Consider the following 15,100-nt stretch of genomic DNA (forward strand, 5'->3'; position numbering starts at 1 on the left):
TTTCTAAATTTTAATCTTTGCTCACAGATTCTTTATTTTAATTCATATCTGGTACAGAACCAGTCTGTAGGTATTTGGCGCTAAAAGTCAAGTCATATTTATTCTATTCGATGCCTGAGTTAGAGCAAAAATGTTTTTCAAATAATTTCACAGATTGATTAGAAAAAGACAAAAAACCGATTCAGAGATGAGTACATGAATTACACAATACAATGTTCCATTCTAGTGCAGCTTCATGCCCATTGCAGGCTGTGTGGAAAGGATTTTAATATTGGTCATGGTGGTAAAACAAAGAAACCTTGAATTGGCTCGTTTTACTAACTCTAGTACTATGGTAACTTCTTTTTTACAGCAGAACTAAATTGAGGACACAAATTGTATAAATGCAGAGGCATTATTTACCGAATTCTTAATAGAACACTGACTACCCCTATCAGTAGAAGACTACATTGGTCTTTTGTTCAAATGGAGGTTTCCTGATTCCAAAATTGCAGAAAATATGCATGTGCAAGAACAAAATCATGTAATATTGTTTGGTGTTTAGCAGAAGATAATTCACTTAAAATTGCAGAAGCCATGAAAATTGGGCCATTTAGCATTGCTACAGACAGGAGCAGTGATTATGATACCAAAATGTTGCGCCCAGTCTGTGTAAGAGACTGACAACAAAAAGGGCAAAGTCAGTGTACTCTTTTTTCATTACCAGAACTAACAGTAGATTCCACTAGAGAAAGCATTTTTTACTTGCTTAATAATGCTTTGAATAAACTTAATTTGGCAGAACTGTATAATGCATCAGTGATGACTGGAAATCATAAATGAGTTTCATTCTGTATTTTGAAAAATGTTTCCAACAGTGTATGTATCAGTTTGTCCCGGTCATATGATGCACCTTGCTGCAGGTAAGGCTGCCAATAAATTAGAAGGAGAATTCCTGAAGTATCAAGTTGGCATTCTACCTGACAATGTACTTCATGCAGACAGAGTTGACGTGCAGTGGCACCTTATTTCCCTGCTAAAAGACCCAATAACTGGAAGATATATATTTCCTCTTTTTTGTTAGGTTATGAAAGGAATATTGGTTCTTTACCATTCTAATGATGACTGTGAGAGATTGTTCAGTATTGTTAACAAAAATAAAACTGAATTCAGATCCAGGCTCTGTAGCCCAGCACTTAGTGCTCAACTGGTGTGCAAAAAAATTCATAATCTCAGCTGGTACAAAGTGTTTTGAAATGCAATATGAGAGACTGTAGCATTATAAAGCTCAAAGTTCTGTATATGAAAACTTGAAGCGGTAATTGATGTTAAAAAACCAGAGGGGTAAACAAATAATTTTGTACATATACTCATTGAATTTTATTATGTTATATGTAGATTACTCTTTTTCTGCTTGCATTAATCTTTTTGTCCACTTGGATTACACTTTATCCTCGCCAGGGGTCGGCATGTAATTTTCAGGTTTTAGAGTTTTTTGGTTTGCTCAGGTTCACTTCTTTCCCCTGAGATAAAGAAACATCATCTCACATTAATGTTTTGTTTTGGCAAATCATCAAATAGCCAGTCATTTTAAAATAGTTTTATGTTTTTGTTAGGATGTCTTTCATCTGTACAGTACATGTTTCTATGATGCCATTTTTTTGTTACTTTGTATGGCTTAATAGACCACTTACCGGCTGTATGGGGTTCATTTTAATGTAAAATTGACGTTTTGAACCAAACATTTCTTTTGCTGAGTTTTGTTTTACTGAGTTAATTTTTATTGAAATTGAAGGAAAAATTCAGGAAAAGAAGCACAATTTAATTTAATTTTTCATTAAACTAGATAATTATATACATAACTATTCTTACTTGAGGATCGAGATTCGTCCAAGGCTAGTGCATGACAATTATTTTCGTGTATATTTTCATGTGAATTTTTATTGCTTGTACCCATTGATGTCTAAAATTATCCATTTTTAAAAAGTTTAATATGCCAACATTTAACACATCTATCCCACAACATTTGATGCATTACAAAATGGTTATATTTTATGTACTGTTTAAGAGTCCTCAATAATGTTGCAAGATATAATTGTTTCTTCTTAATTTCAGACTGCCTATGCAACAGTTAATGTTAACATCCGAGATGTAAATGATAACAGTCCACAGTTCACTAATACACCATATTTTCTATCAGTGGAAGAGGTAAGTGTTGTTTTTATGGTTTTTAGCAATGCACCTGTTTTATTTCTGTTAAGAAAGAAAAACCTAATTATGTTTTCATTGTCATAATTTTCTGCTTTTATGATCAATTTTAAAATATCAATGGATGACATTTTGTTTAACATTGAAAATCTTCACAAATAATAAATATAATAATAACAAAAATAATGATAAATAAGTTGGGATCGAATGGGGACTTTGAGGAAGCCTCTCTTTTCAGTCAAAATAGTACACTTTTCTGGGAGAAACAGAAATTTAGCTACTTTGACATAGAAGAAACCATCCTTTTCTCAGAATCAGGCTGTGTTAGAAAAGTCTTAGATCTGCCCCTGGCAAAAGTAAATACTTACAATCTGATGTTATTACTTTTGTTTAAAAAAACAGGGATACCTGTCTTCTTGTGGTGTTAAAATTTCACGAGTAATCAATTTTACTAAAATAATTTAACTATGCATTGTACCTTGTAAATTTAACTATGCATTGGACATTGTAATTTGATTCAGATTGTACACTTCATTGTCATTTGATTCAGACTACACTTCATCATCATTTGATTCTGACTATAATTCATTGTCATTTGATTCAGTCAGTGCACTTTATTGTCATTTCATTCAGACTGTACACATCACTTGATTCAGATTGTATAATTCTTTGACTTTAATTCAGACTGTACACTTCATTGTCATTTGATACAGACTGTACACTTCATCTTTTGATTCAGACTGTACACTTCATCTTCATTTGATTCAGTCAGTACACTTCATTGTCATTTCATTTATACGGTACACATTGTTTGAGTCAGACTGTACTCTTCATCATCATTTGATTCAGACTATACACTTCATCATTTGATTCAGACTTCCACTTAATTGTCATTTGATTCAGACTTTACAATTCATTGTCATTTGATTCAGACTGCACACATCTTCCTTTGATTCAGACTGTAGACTTCATTGTCATTTGATTCAGACTGTACACTTCATCATCATTTGATTCAGACCATACACTTCATCTTTTGATTTAGACTGTACACTTCATCGTCCTTTGATTCAGACTGTTCACTTCATTGTCATTTGATTGAGAACTTAGCTCTTAATGTCCAATCAAGTAAATGGAGTACTTCTTTTAATTTCTACTGGCACATAAATTATTGCTTTTCCTGCAAATGATGTTCCAAAACATAAACAGCATGTAAATGATGGCTAAAGCACACTTTTAGTGTATTAGATTCACATGTATCATTATCCATTGTATGAATGATATAGAATATAGTCATATTTTTATATTGATTCAGAGTTTCCTTGCAGTCTTATGATGCTTTTAATTTTTCATTCTTTTAACAGCTTACTCCAGTGGGAACAACTATTTACAGGCAAATTTCAGCCTTGGATAAAGATAGTGGTCTTGCAGCCACCATTGACTATACAATTTCCACAGGGGATGGCTCAGTGGTATGTTTGTCTTAACTTGATTTTTCATGTTTATGGCAATAGTTGTAAATGCTCAGACATTGTAGTGTCCTTATCATCACCGTTAATTTAATAGTGTCTGTTTACGAATTTTGTTCCTCTCATCTCACCTCACCCACCCCAATGCAACTGTGAATTCTCTTTTCATGATTGGGTACCTATTTTCATAGCTTTCATGCTTGCCACCAAGAATATATTTAAATCTCTGAGGGAAGAAGTCTTTTCTATGATTGTCATTGCTGCCAGTGAAATGTCATGAAAGTTACTACCAACATTTGTGGGGGGGCCCGAGTGGCCGAGTGGTCTAAAGCGCTCTCTGTTACGGATCACTGCCATCTCACCTCTGTCTGCGTGGGTTCGAGTCCAGGATTTGGCCAATGTGGGTATGTGAGAAAGCTTGCCAGTAGCTTCTCGTGGGTCGGTGGTTCTTCCCGGGGTTTTCCCGGGTTCTTCCTCCACCATTAATACTGGCTGCCATACATAGCCTATTGTGTGCTGAAAAATGGCGTTAAACCCAACAACAACAACAACAACCAACATTTGTTTGTTTGCAAACTTGTGGAATATGATAGCAACGAAAATAAAATGGAATTCTTAGTATAGTAAAATTTATTAATCCCAATGTTGTGTGTGTTTTGTTTTTAAGAGCTTTTGCAAAGTTGAGTAAAATTGTACTTTGTTTTAATTCTGATCTGTAATTACTGATACTAGGCATCAACTGGTAGCCCTTCTGTTAGAGTGAGTATTTCTGACACTAGATTTCAAGTGATAACTCCTCTGTATAGTCTAAGTGAGTATTGCTGACACTAGGCATCAACTAACAGCCCTTCTATATAGTCAGAGTGAGTATTGCTGACACTAAACATCAACTGATAACCCTTCTATATAGTCAGAGTGAGTATTGCTGACACTAGGCATCAACCAATAGCCCTTCTATATAGTCAGAGTGAGTATTGCTGACACTAGGCATCAACCAATAGCCCTTCTATATAGTCAGAGTGAGTATTGCTGACACTAGGCATCAACCAATAGCCCTTCTATATAGTCAGAGTGAGTATTGCTGACACAAGGCATCAACTGGTAGCCCTTCCATATAGTCAAAGTGAGCATTGCTGACACCAGGCATCAACCGATAGCCCTTCTACAGAGTCATAGTGAGTATTGCTGACACTAGACATCAACCGATAGCCTTTCTAGATAGTCAGAGTGAGTCATATTGTCATTAAGCATCACCTGATAACCATTTTTAATGGTCAAAGTGAGTATGATTGTCACTAAGCATCAACTGATAGCTCTTCTGTAGAGTCAAAGTGAGTATTGCTGACACTAGACATCAACCGATAGCCTTTCTAGATAGTCAGAGTGAGTTATATTGTCATTAAGCATTACCTGATAACCATTTTTAATGGTCAGAGTGAGTATGATTGTCACTAAGCATCAACTGATAGCTCTTCTGTAGAGTCAAAGTGAGTATTGCTGACATTAAGCATCAACTGATAGCCTTTCTAGATAGTCAGAGTGAGTCATATTGTCATTAAGCATCACCTGATAACCATTCTTAATGGTCAAAGTGAGTATGATTGTCACTAAGCATTATCATTAGAAATCAACTGACAGCCACTCTGTTGGTAAAAGTGAGTATTATTGACACCAGGCATTAACTGAAAGTCCTTATATTAGTCAAAGTGAGTATTACTGACAGTAGACATTCACTGATAACCCTTCTGTTGGTCAAAGTGAGTATTACTGACACTAGACATTGACTGATAGCCCTTCTGTTGATCAAAGTGAGTATTACTGACACTAGATATTGACTGATATCCCTTCCTTTGGTCAAAGTGAGTATTACTGACACTAGCCATCAACTGATAGCTCTTCTAATAATCAGATGGAGCATTACTGCCATTAGGCAATGATTGCTCACCGTTCTAATAGTCAGATGGATTATTACTGCCATTAGGCAATGATTGCTCACCGTTCTAATAGTCTGAAAGAGTATTACTGTCACTAGGCAACGATTGCTCACCGTTCTAATAGCCAGATGGAGTATTATTGGCATCAGCTGATAGCTCTTCTAATAGTCAGTTGAGTATTACTGTCACTAAGCAATGATTACTGACCATTCTAATAGTCAGATGGAGTATTACTGGCATCAACTGATAAGATAAAGAGCAGCTAAGCAATGGTGATGAATTAAGTTTTCAATTTATTGTCATTCATTACACAATAGTCTTTAAAAGAATTGTTTGTTTACTAGTTTTTGTGTGTAATAAATATCTTAAAATGAATTGCTGTTAAAATTGGAAATGAAAAAGAGGTTGAAAGAGACATTAGTATGAATTGCTGATGAAATGGGAAGTGAAAAAGAGCTTGAAGAGACCTTTTATTGATATATATTCTTGTACTTATGTATAGAGCATGTCATACCAGTTTTTATAACAACTGTATTATTTATACTCTTTTCAGACGGATGGTTCCAGAAAGTTTATCTTTACCTCCACCAGATTTCCTAACCTTATCATAAGTCAGTCTCTGGATTTTGAACCTATGTATGCTTTGGGACAAACCACCTATGTGATGAATGTCATTGCAAAAGTAATTACTTACTTTTAATTTGTTGTCTGCTAAGAGTTCCTTTCTTCCTTTCGTAAGAAGAAAACTGGTTGCTTTTTTTTCCAGTTGTGCTAAAGTAGTATGTAAAAGTTTTTTAAAGTTACACATCTTGTTGTATTCATCTGAAACTTTGTGATAATATTCTTGTAGTTCTAAAGTGTGTACCATAATATGATAAAAGTTCTGTCTTGACTGTGTAAATATAAATCTTGTTCTGTGATGCATACCATAATATGATAGAAACTTTTGTCTTGCATGTGTAAATAGAACTCTTGTTGTTCTGTGATGTGTACCATTCTGTGATAGAAACTTTTGTCTTGCATGAGTAAATACAAATCTTGTTCTGTGTTGCATACCATAATATGATAGAAACTTTTGTCTGGCCTGTCTAAATATTAATATTGTTGTTCTGTGATGTGTACCATACTATGATACAACTTCTGTCTGGCCTGTGTAAATATAAATCTTGTTCTGTGATGCATACCATAATATGATAGAAACTTTTGTCTTGCCTGTGTGAGAAGAAAACTTGTAATTCAGAAGTGTGTACCACTGTGTGATAGAAATTTCTGTCATGTGTGTGTGAGTAGAAAACTTGTATTTCTTAAATGTGTACCACTGTGTGATAGAAATTTCATGTGTGTGTGAGTAGGATAATTGTAGTTCTGAAGTGTGTGCCATGATGTAATAGAAATTTCTGTCTTACCTGTGTGAGTAGAAAAATTGTTCAGAAATGTCTACTACAGTAAGATAGAAATTAGTCATGTGTGCATGAGTAGAAAATATTACCATTGTTGTTAAAAAAGTTAAAGTTTTGTGTTAAAGTTTCAGAAAGTAATTTATCTTTTACATCAGTTGCTGTATTTAAGTGAAATAATGTGATAATAATGCATAGGATTAACCCTTTACCTCATAGAGTATATGGCTTTTTATCCCTTCAATATACGTGTAGCAAAGTTACCCAGTGCAGTGTGCTATAATAGAACATGGGTTTCCTATTTGACTCCATACATGTAGGCATGCCTATTAACTGTTAAGCAGTGTGGTATATGTGATGTTTAACATCAATTTTAACCATTTTACATTTTTGGTACACATATATTATGTATGGAAAGATATGAGTAAAATCCAATCATTATGGCTATATAATTATTTTTCATTTAAGAATTATTTACGTGCTTTAAAATCTTGGAAGAACTCGTTTACCAGTGAAGCCGTGTGACCAACCGTAGCTGCCATTTCTCATACTCAAAATTTACAAGTTCTTTGTGTCTACATCACTAAATCATCTGAATTTGATAATTTATAAAAACTTAATTGCTGCCTAAATCAGTATCAGAGCCTTAAGTTATTGAAGCTTTCATAGTTGTGATTCTAATCGTGAAAACTCAAGAACTGAATGAAATCTGCAGACTTCATTTTGGAGAGTGGAGAATAAGACCCAGTTACTTTAAAAAAAGCGGATTTGGACTAGATCTTAAACAGTGACAACATGATCTCACTTAATGGTTATTCACACTAATGAATGTAGAATCTCATAGGGGCTATTCCCCAAAGGTGGTGCTATGAAAACTTGCTCAAAATGGCTGATGTTTACAGCATGAGTTGAAAGGCATTTCCATGCGAATTGGGTAGAGGTGTCAAAAGGCGCTTGATGAGAATGGAATAGAGGTGTCCAAAGGCGCTTGCATGAGGTAAAGGGTTACAGTATTTATCTATTTCCCTATTTATATGCCATAAGCAGAAAACTGCATCATCATAACGTCCTTTGTTAATATTTTGATTTTCTCATATAAGTATTATTGTCATTATTACATGTATTCATTACTATTATTATTATTATTTCAGGATCTTGGCACACCACCACTTTCATCTGTCGCTCAAGTTAATGTGACTGTTACAGATAGTGATGATATGGCACCAGCATTTGTCTATGCCGACTGCCTTCTCTCAGGAATATATTGTGTTGATCCAAGATACTCCACCAGTGTTGTTTCGGGACAAGTTGTAAGTTTGAGTGATTCAGAATTATTTCCCCATAACAAATTACCTCTTTTCAGAATTCTTGGTGGCCATTTTTAAGTTTTAAGTTTTGAAAGAACTCTTCTGTAGTTAGCTTTGAGGTTGTTTTATTCAACAAGTCGTGCATTTAAATTTAGGCCTATATTTTCAGTGTTGTAAATATTAGAAGTTAATGCCAGAAATGCCAGAAAATATTTGATCATTGTGTGTGTCAGTGTAGGTGAAATTATTGTATATTTAAATAACATTTGTGTACTTTTTTTGTTATGAGACTTAGCAGTCATGACATTTTTGAGAATATGACATTCATTTATATTGTCATTACCATGGTTGTACAAAATGATTTTGATTTTGTGTCACGCTTCTGGTTAACAGTTACTCTACAAATTTATCAGCAGTTTATTTTTTTCTAGGGAAGTGTTTTTCCTCTTTAAAAAAATCAACATTGTTTTTAATTTGTGTGAGAACTAACTTCTGATTTAAACATTCATGTATCAGAATTGTAGACTGGTTTTAAAATCATTTTTTGTGTGTTAAGTTTGTTTAATCTGTTTGTGGCATGTTTTAAATTGTAGTTTCAGGTATTTGGAAGGGCAGTTCTATTTTTTCTAAAACTAATTTTTACTAGTTTCAGAGGAATGTGGATGGATAAGCTCCCCCTTCACCCCATTCCCATACACAGCTGGTTTCCAGGAGAAAAAATTTGTCACTTCTGAATGTCTTTTGTAATTATTGTATTGGATAGTTTTGATTAAAAGGTAATTGCAATTGGCTTATGAACCCTTCTCTTCCTAATAACTGAGTATGACTACTTTAAGTTTGTTTACAGCAGTGATGTTCAATTTTACTTTTTTCACATGTTATTTTCAGACAAACCCATTGACTATCTACCCACTAGTGGGATTTACCAGGCAGACTGCTAGCACTATTAGAGCTGTAGACCGGGATACACTCAGATCACCTTTGACATTCAGAATTGCAGGAAGTTAGTGAATTGGATTACAATTATTATTATTTTTATTATTATTATTATTATTACATCTGATAGTTATTCTCGTCCAAGTTTCACATGACATCAGTGTCAAGTATCATGAAATATGGGTCTTGAATGTCACATTACTGACCATCTTTAGTTATTTTTAATAGGTTAAACTTTTGGTTCATTATTTTTCTCACAGTTCAGATTACATGCAAAATGAGAAGTTAATATTTCGGTTATGTGCTGCAGTGCTTTTTTATATTTTGTTGGTGGTGTTAGTGTTTGTGATGATTTAAAATAAGCTAAAATATGTATGCCCTAATTCATTTTGAATGGAATGGAAGGGCTCTTAATGTTTGTGCTAATAAAGCCATTGAAACATTTTACTTCCAGCTTCACCAGTAGGTTATGAGACTTATTTCGCAGTTGCTGGTTCAGGACCTGTTTCCAGTGGAGATAAGGACATCTACACAGCAACTTTGACACAGTTACGGGCAATAACCAGAAGCAGTACTCTGACGAGAGTGGAGGTGTACATTCTTGTAAGTGGCAGTATTATAATGTTACCTTGCATGTTCAGGATGAAAGAGATTGCATGATATCTGCCCTAAATGAAAATGGTGCAGATTTTACGTCTGGTATGGCTGCCACAGTGGCTAATTTGAAAATCTTCTCACACAAGAATATCAGAGATGGTTTCAGCACTCACCAGTTAAAGTAGAAATGGGCTTGAATTGATGGGAAATAAACTGAGTACTAAATGAATGTATTTTTGGACAGTAGAGCATCAGTCCCTCCGAGTGACCTTTGTTTATTTTATAGATTATCAGGTTTTATCTTGATGTGTTAACCAGTATAACAGAGAACCAAGAAGAGTTCCAAACTTCATTCAACAATCAGTATCTTAACCAGTATAAACAAATCAAAGAAGAGTTCCAAAGTAACTTTGTTTAATGATCAGAAATGATACAAGAATCATAGACATGGACGAGAATATGTCTACATCTTTTATTATATTCACAGGCCACCCAAGCCAATGGAAAATATGAGGAGAGAGCCACAGTGTCTGTAGAGATAGATGTCCCCAACAGCAGTCCACCAACTGTCACCACTGCAACAGGAGTCAACACAGGGTATATTTATGAGAACTCTCGCCTTGGACAGAATGTGCTTGATGGAACTACTTCATTGGCAAAACCTCTGCAGCTGATTGTCACAGATCCCGATGATGTATGTTTATATTTTACTTGCCTTCTTTAGTGTAATGTCACAAAAAGGATGATTTGAAATTATTGGTGTTTATACAGATCTATATTTCTACAGAAGTCATAGTTACACCTACTCCTTTTCAAAATATCCCAAAGAAAGAAAAGAAACAACTCCCATTTTTGAAAATTCACCTCTTTCTTCATAATTGGAAACACTTTTATAGTGTTGTTTTCTCTCAGATCCATCTTAGTTGGCATATTGGTCCATTTATTTGAGTTCAGAACTGTGTGTGAGGGAGGGAAAGTAATAACAAACTCATTTCATATTCTTCTCACTTGTTTTCTGTCTTTGAAAGGCAGTGATAAGAAATGTAAATGGTTAAGGCTGTTGATATATTTCAGTTTACTTAAATCTTCAGCTATTTTCATTTTTCTTTTACCAGAGTATATCTGGTCAGAAAACAACCTTTAGCTTCGCTGCCACTGGCACTGGACTTTTTAATGTTGACTCCAATGGATATATCTACCTGGCCTCTGGCAACCTGGACTACGAGACCACAAAAAGTGCCACATTTAATGTAAGTTGCTGCTGACCGTGTTTACATTTGACAACTACTTGGCATTTAAAAAAAAAAAATTTATTCTTACTCATCTGCATACTTTACATTGTTTTCATGCCTGTGGAAATTTTGCATTCTAAGTTCAGATATTTTGCCAAGTTAAGTTTTATATTAGAATTATTCAAGAATACAAGCTCATATTAAAGAAATGTTATTCAGGTTGACAAAACAGATAAATAATAATCAGATTTATTTGCAGTTGAAGGGGAAATATAATTCATTTAACAAAACATACTATGGAAAGAAGGAGAACCCAAATGTGCTATACTTTTAAATTTTAACCACAAACTTGCATTTGAGAGCTTTTCCTGTTATTAACTTATATATAGATAGATAGCGATTGAGCTCATTGCAATCTAACCTTCACAACTTGATTGAAATACTTGGAATGAAGAAACTAATATTTTACTGGTTGGGTTCCCACAATTTTTACAGGAGAGAGAACATCATTGTTGTGATGAAGTGCCAGAGGAACATCTTAACAACAGTATTGCAGTGAAAATACATGTCATTAAGATTTTTCTTACCGATTTTATTAGAAAGTTTAAAAAACTGCCTTTAACCTTGTGATCTAGGCATTCATTATTAGTGGAGAAGGAATTGTTTTTGCTTTTGCCTAGCAATGCAAAAAATAAGCCTGCCTCAATACAAATCTGTTTATGAGAACTTCTGAACCAATTAGATATTTTAAAAGAATACAGCAGAAATATGGAGAAGAGAATAGTTTTAATGCATTAGATAAGACATGTATCTTTAAGTTCAGTCTAGACCATGCACTTGTATTTTTGTGTTTATTTCAGGTGAGGGTGACAGAAACTAATACAGCTGAAAGAAGATTCACAGATGTTACTGTCACTATAATGGTGTTGGACCTGAATGACAATGATCCTGTATTTACATCAACTGGAGCAGTCCATGTTTCTGTGCCTGAGGGAGATTATACTTTGTCCTCCAGGCTCCTTGCTCAGGTACAGAAAAGCTTCAAGCATCAAAACATTGATTATTTTCAAGCACATGTTAGTGGGAAGTGAGACATAATAGTCACTTTTCCACCATCATCATGATCAGTCTGTTTAAATTTTTCAGCAATGCTATGTTTGTGGGCTTAACAGGAAGACCCTGTCATTCTTGTCTGAACTATCAGTTTGACAGAATTCACAACATGTCACCAACTGCTGTGATTTTCTGTAACACTTTCATAATTGTTCAAATTCATGATTATCCTTAGGAACTTGATATCTCTAGGTTAGTTAAGACCAAGGTCTAATTTGGTATGGTTGCTATGTTGGTATGGTTGCTATGTTCAGAGCATTAAGCTAAGTTTGATTTTCAGGTTTTTCTATCAGAATTTGAGTGATAGCCTCTCAAACTTGACCTTGAAATTTGAAGTTTCATCAAAGCTTTCAGGGAGCTGCTTTGCCTTGGTAGAGTGTCGGATTTGTAATGAAAGGATCTTGGGTTCAGTACCAGTCCAGGCTGTGTCTTAGTTGGTAGTGTCAGATTTGTAATCAAAGGTTCTCAAATTTAGAACCTATTCAGGCTGTATCTTAGTTGGTAAAGTGTCACACTTCAAATCAAAGGTTTGTGGGTTCAATACCTATCCAGGCAGTATGCTAGATGGTAGGGTGTCAGATCTGTAACCAAAGGTTCTTGGGTTCGGTACCTATCCAGGCACTATGTTAGCTGGTAGTGTCAGATTTGTAATCACAAAGGTTCACAGGTTCATTGCCTATCTAGGCCAGCCAGGGTCAGCTGTCCCAGTGTGTGTTTGGGAAAGGCACTTAGCTTCCATTTCCTTGGCATGATAAAGCCAATGTGGGTTGAAAATGCTTTTGAAAAATACGACCATCAACCAAAGTTTCTTCAGTTATTTGATTAGAATGGACAATTGTTTCCTCAGGACAGATCTTTGTGTACTCGAACAAACATGCTTATATGTAAATTTAAGAATTGTTCATTGAATATCAAAATTAGATTATTCAAATCTTATTGCTGCACAATATATTGTGCTCCTCTATGGACAAACTTTAGTGAATGTATGAAAATAAGACTAGTTATTGGTTATTATAATAGTCTTTGTTTTGTGTTAGGCCTTCCAAGATTGAACCGTGCTGCCAACATGTTTGTAAATTATAATGTATTCAGTTTTGATGAAGTAATGAGAAAATATCTATTCTCAATGATGACAAGAATATCTAATAGTAAGACCTGTATATTGAAATCTCTCTGGAACTATGACATTCATTTAACTTCTCATATTATTAGTAGATGGAACAAATTACTCTTTAAATGTGCTATATATTTCATTCTTAATGATACAGGACACAGTCCATTGTTGTAGATGTGTCTGTATACTTGTAGATAAGATATATATGATCTTTTGTTTGCAATACTTTTTCTTTATATCTGTGTTTTAATTTAGATGTATGGACTATGTAGTCTAAAATTCTAAAATAAATAATTATAATCTTATCTAGTTATGAAGTGAATGAATAGGAAACATGTTCCACACAATTTTTAATTATTGTTATTATTTCTTCTCTTAAGGTTGATGCAACTGATATAGACTCTGGAGTTAATAGATTATTGGTCTATTCCATTATGAGTGTTGAACCTGCTGTACCATCTGGTTTTTTCACCATCAACACTAACACAGGTGATGTCAGCCTCAGTGGGCGGGTCACTTATCCAAGTGACTATGTTGTTGTTGTTAAAGCCTCAGATAGTGCAGTATCTCCAGATGCCATTAGGTAAGTATTAAGATGGATTATTTATTTTCTAATAACCATCAATAATTATGTCCTTCCTCTGTTTCCACAATTAGAATTTTAAGTAGACTCCATTGTCTAAATTATGAATATTGCACAATTAATTTTTGAATCCTCCTCCTCTACACAAATAATGGTAACTGAACATTTGATAGAGAAATTAATTTGGATACTGTTATTGTATGATATTTAGAAGGCCAGTGTGTATGTTCCAGTTAAAGTTGTATGCTATATGTTCTTAGCATGCAAATTCTATTTTGGCAGTAATCATAGAAACAATTTCTTGTCTTGATACCAAAATAGTTTGAGTTCCTAACCAAGTATTTTTTGTTTCAATTGGGATCACTGGCAAGGTATGCTAATTTGTAGCCAACAGTTTAGAAGAAGGCTTTACACTTTTTGCTTCCTGTCTCTAAAAGGCATTCTTCTGTGCATTTGAATGAGGTTCCCTAACTTGGCATATGTACTACATATCTTTCCACAGTTTTAAGGACTGTTCCAGTAAAACATATCCCTCACCCCACTCCCAGGACAGCACTTTAAAAATACTGCTGTAGAAGGTTGTGTTTCAACTATTTTGATTCAGAAACTGGAGGGTTGGTTAGAAAAATTACTTCTGGTGCGGGTTGTGTCAACAAAATCAGAAATAATAGACTGGATTGTTGGAAAAATTTAAATTCACAACAAACCCCCTCTTAGTGGTCTAACTTGTGGCAAATCAACACACAGGGACCAGAAATGCTGCCAGGACATGCGAGTCTGCCAAATTTGTATGAATTCACAAACTTTGAAAGCAGTGATGCACAAGAACTCCCTCAGATTAGTTCACAATCAGGCATATAAAAGTGTAATCTGTGCAGTATGCATTTTTTATTTACCATATTTACTGTATATATTGGGACACAATAAAATAATTTTTTTCCTGTCCCAGTACTTAATGATGAAACTTTTTCACTTAGGTCATATGTCCCAAGACTTAAGAAACAAATTAAATATGTGTTAAATTTGCACACCCACCCACTGCACATTGTTATAAAATAGATAAATAAAATGCTTATTTTTTTATCACCAGCATTAAAGAATCAAATATATCCATATTGTAGCATTTAATGTTTATGTCCAATAACACACGACACATTGTTCATTAACATGACCATAAAGAAACAAGTCATGTTTGGTTGTACTCAAAGGTTTGAATACATTATCTGACTGAAAA

General features: G+C 34.3%; 1 protein-coding gene across 1 annotated transcript in view; it reads left to right on the forward strand.

Moving 5' to 3' along the window:
• The window catches only part of LOC149805912 (uncharacterized), a 273,589-nt gene that overhangs the window by 16,404 nt on the left and 242,085 nt on the right, over window positions 1-15,100 (forward strand). The window contains exons 6-15 of the mRNA XM_089934933.1: window positions 2,095-2,187; window positions 3,549-3,656; window positions 6,141-6,269; window positions 8,136-8,294; window positions 9,180-9,294; window positions 9,682-9,830; window positions 10,312-10,518; window positions 10,940-11,074; window positions 11,917-12,084; window positions 13,664-13,866. Coding sequence (XP_089791059.1) covers window positions 2,095-2,187; window positions 3,549-3,656; window positions 6,141-6,269; window positions 8,136-8,294; window positions 9,180-9,294; window positions 9,682-9,830; window positions 10,312-10,518; window positions 10,940-11,074; window positions 11,917-12,084; window positions 13,664-13,866 — 1,466 coding nt within the window. The remainder of the gene's footprint in view (window positions 1-2,094; window positions 2,188-3,548; window positions 3,657-6,140; window positions 6,270-8,135; window positions 8,295-9,179; window positions 9,295-9,681; window positions 9,831-10,311; window positions 10,519-10,939; window positions 11,075-11,916; window positions 12,085-13,663; window positions 13,867-15,100) is intronic.

This window comes from Sinohyriopsis cumingii, chromosome 2, assembly GCF_028554795.1.
Source record: "Sinohyriopsis cumingii isolate HCF-2022 chromosome 2, ASM2855479v2, whole genome shotgun sequence".
Lineage (NCBI taxonomy): Eukaryota > Metazoa > Mollusca > Bivalvia > Unionida > Unionidae > Sinohyriopsis > Sinohyriopsis cumingii.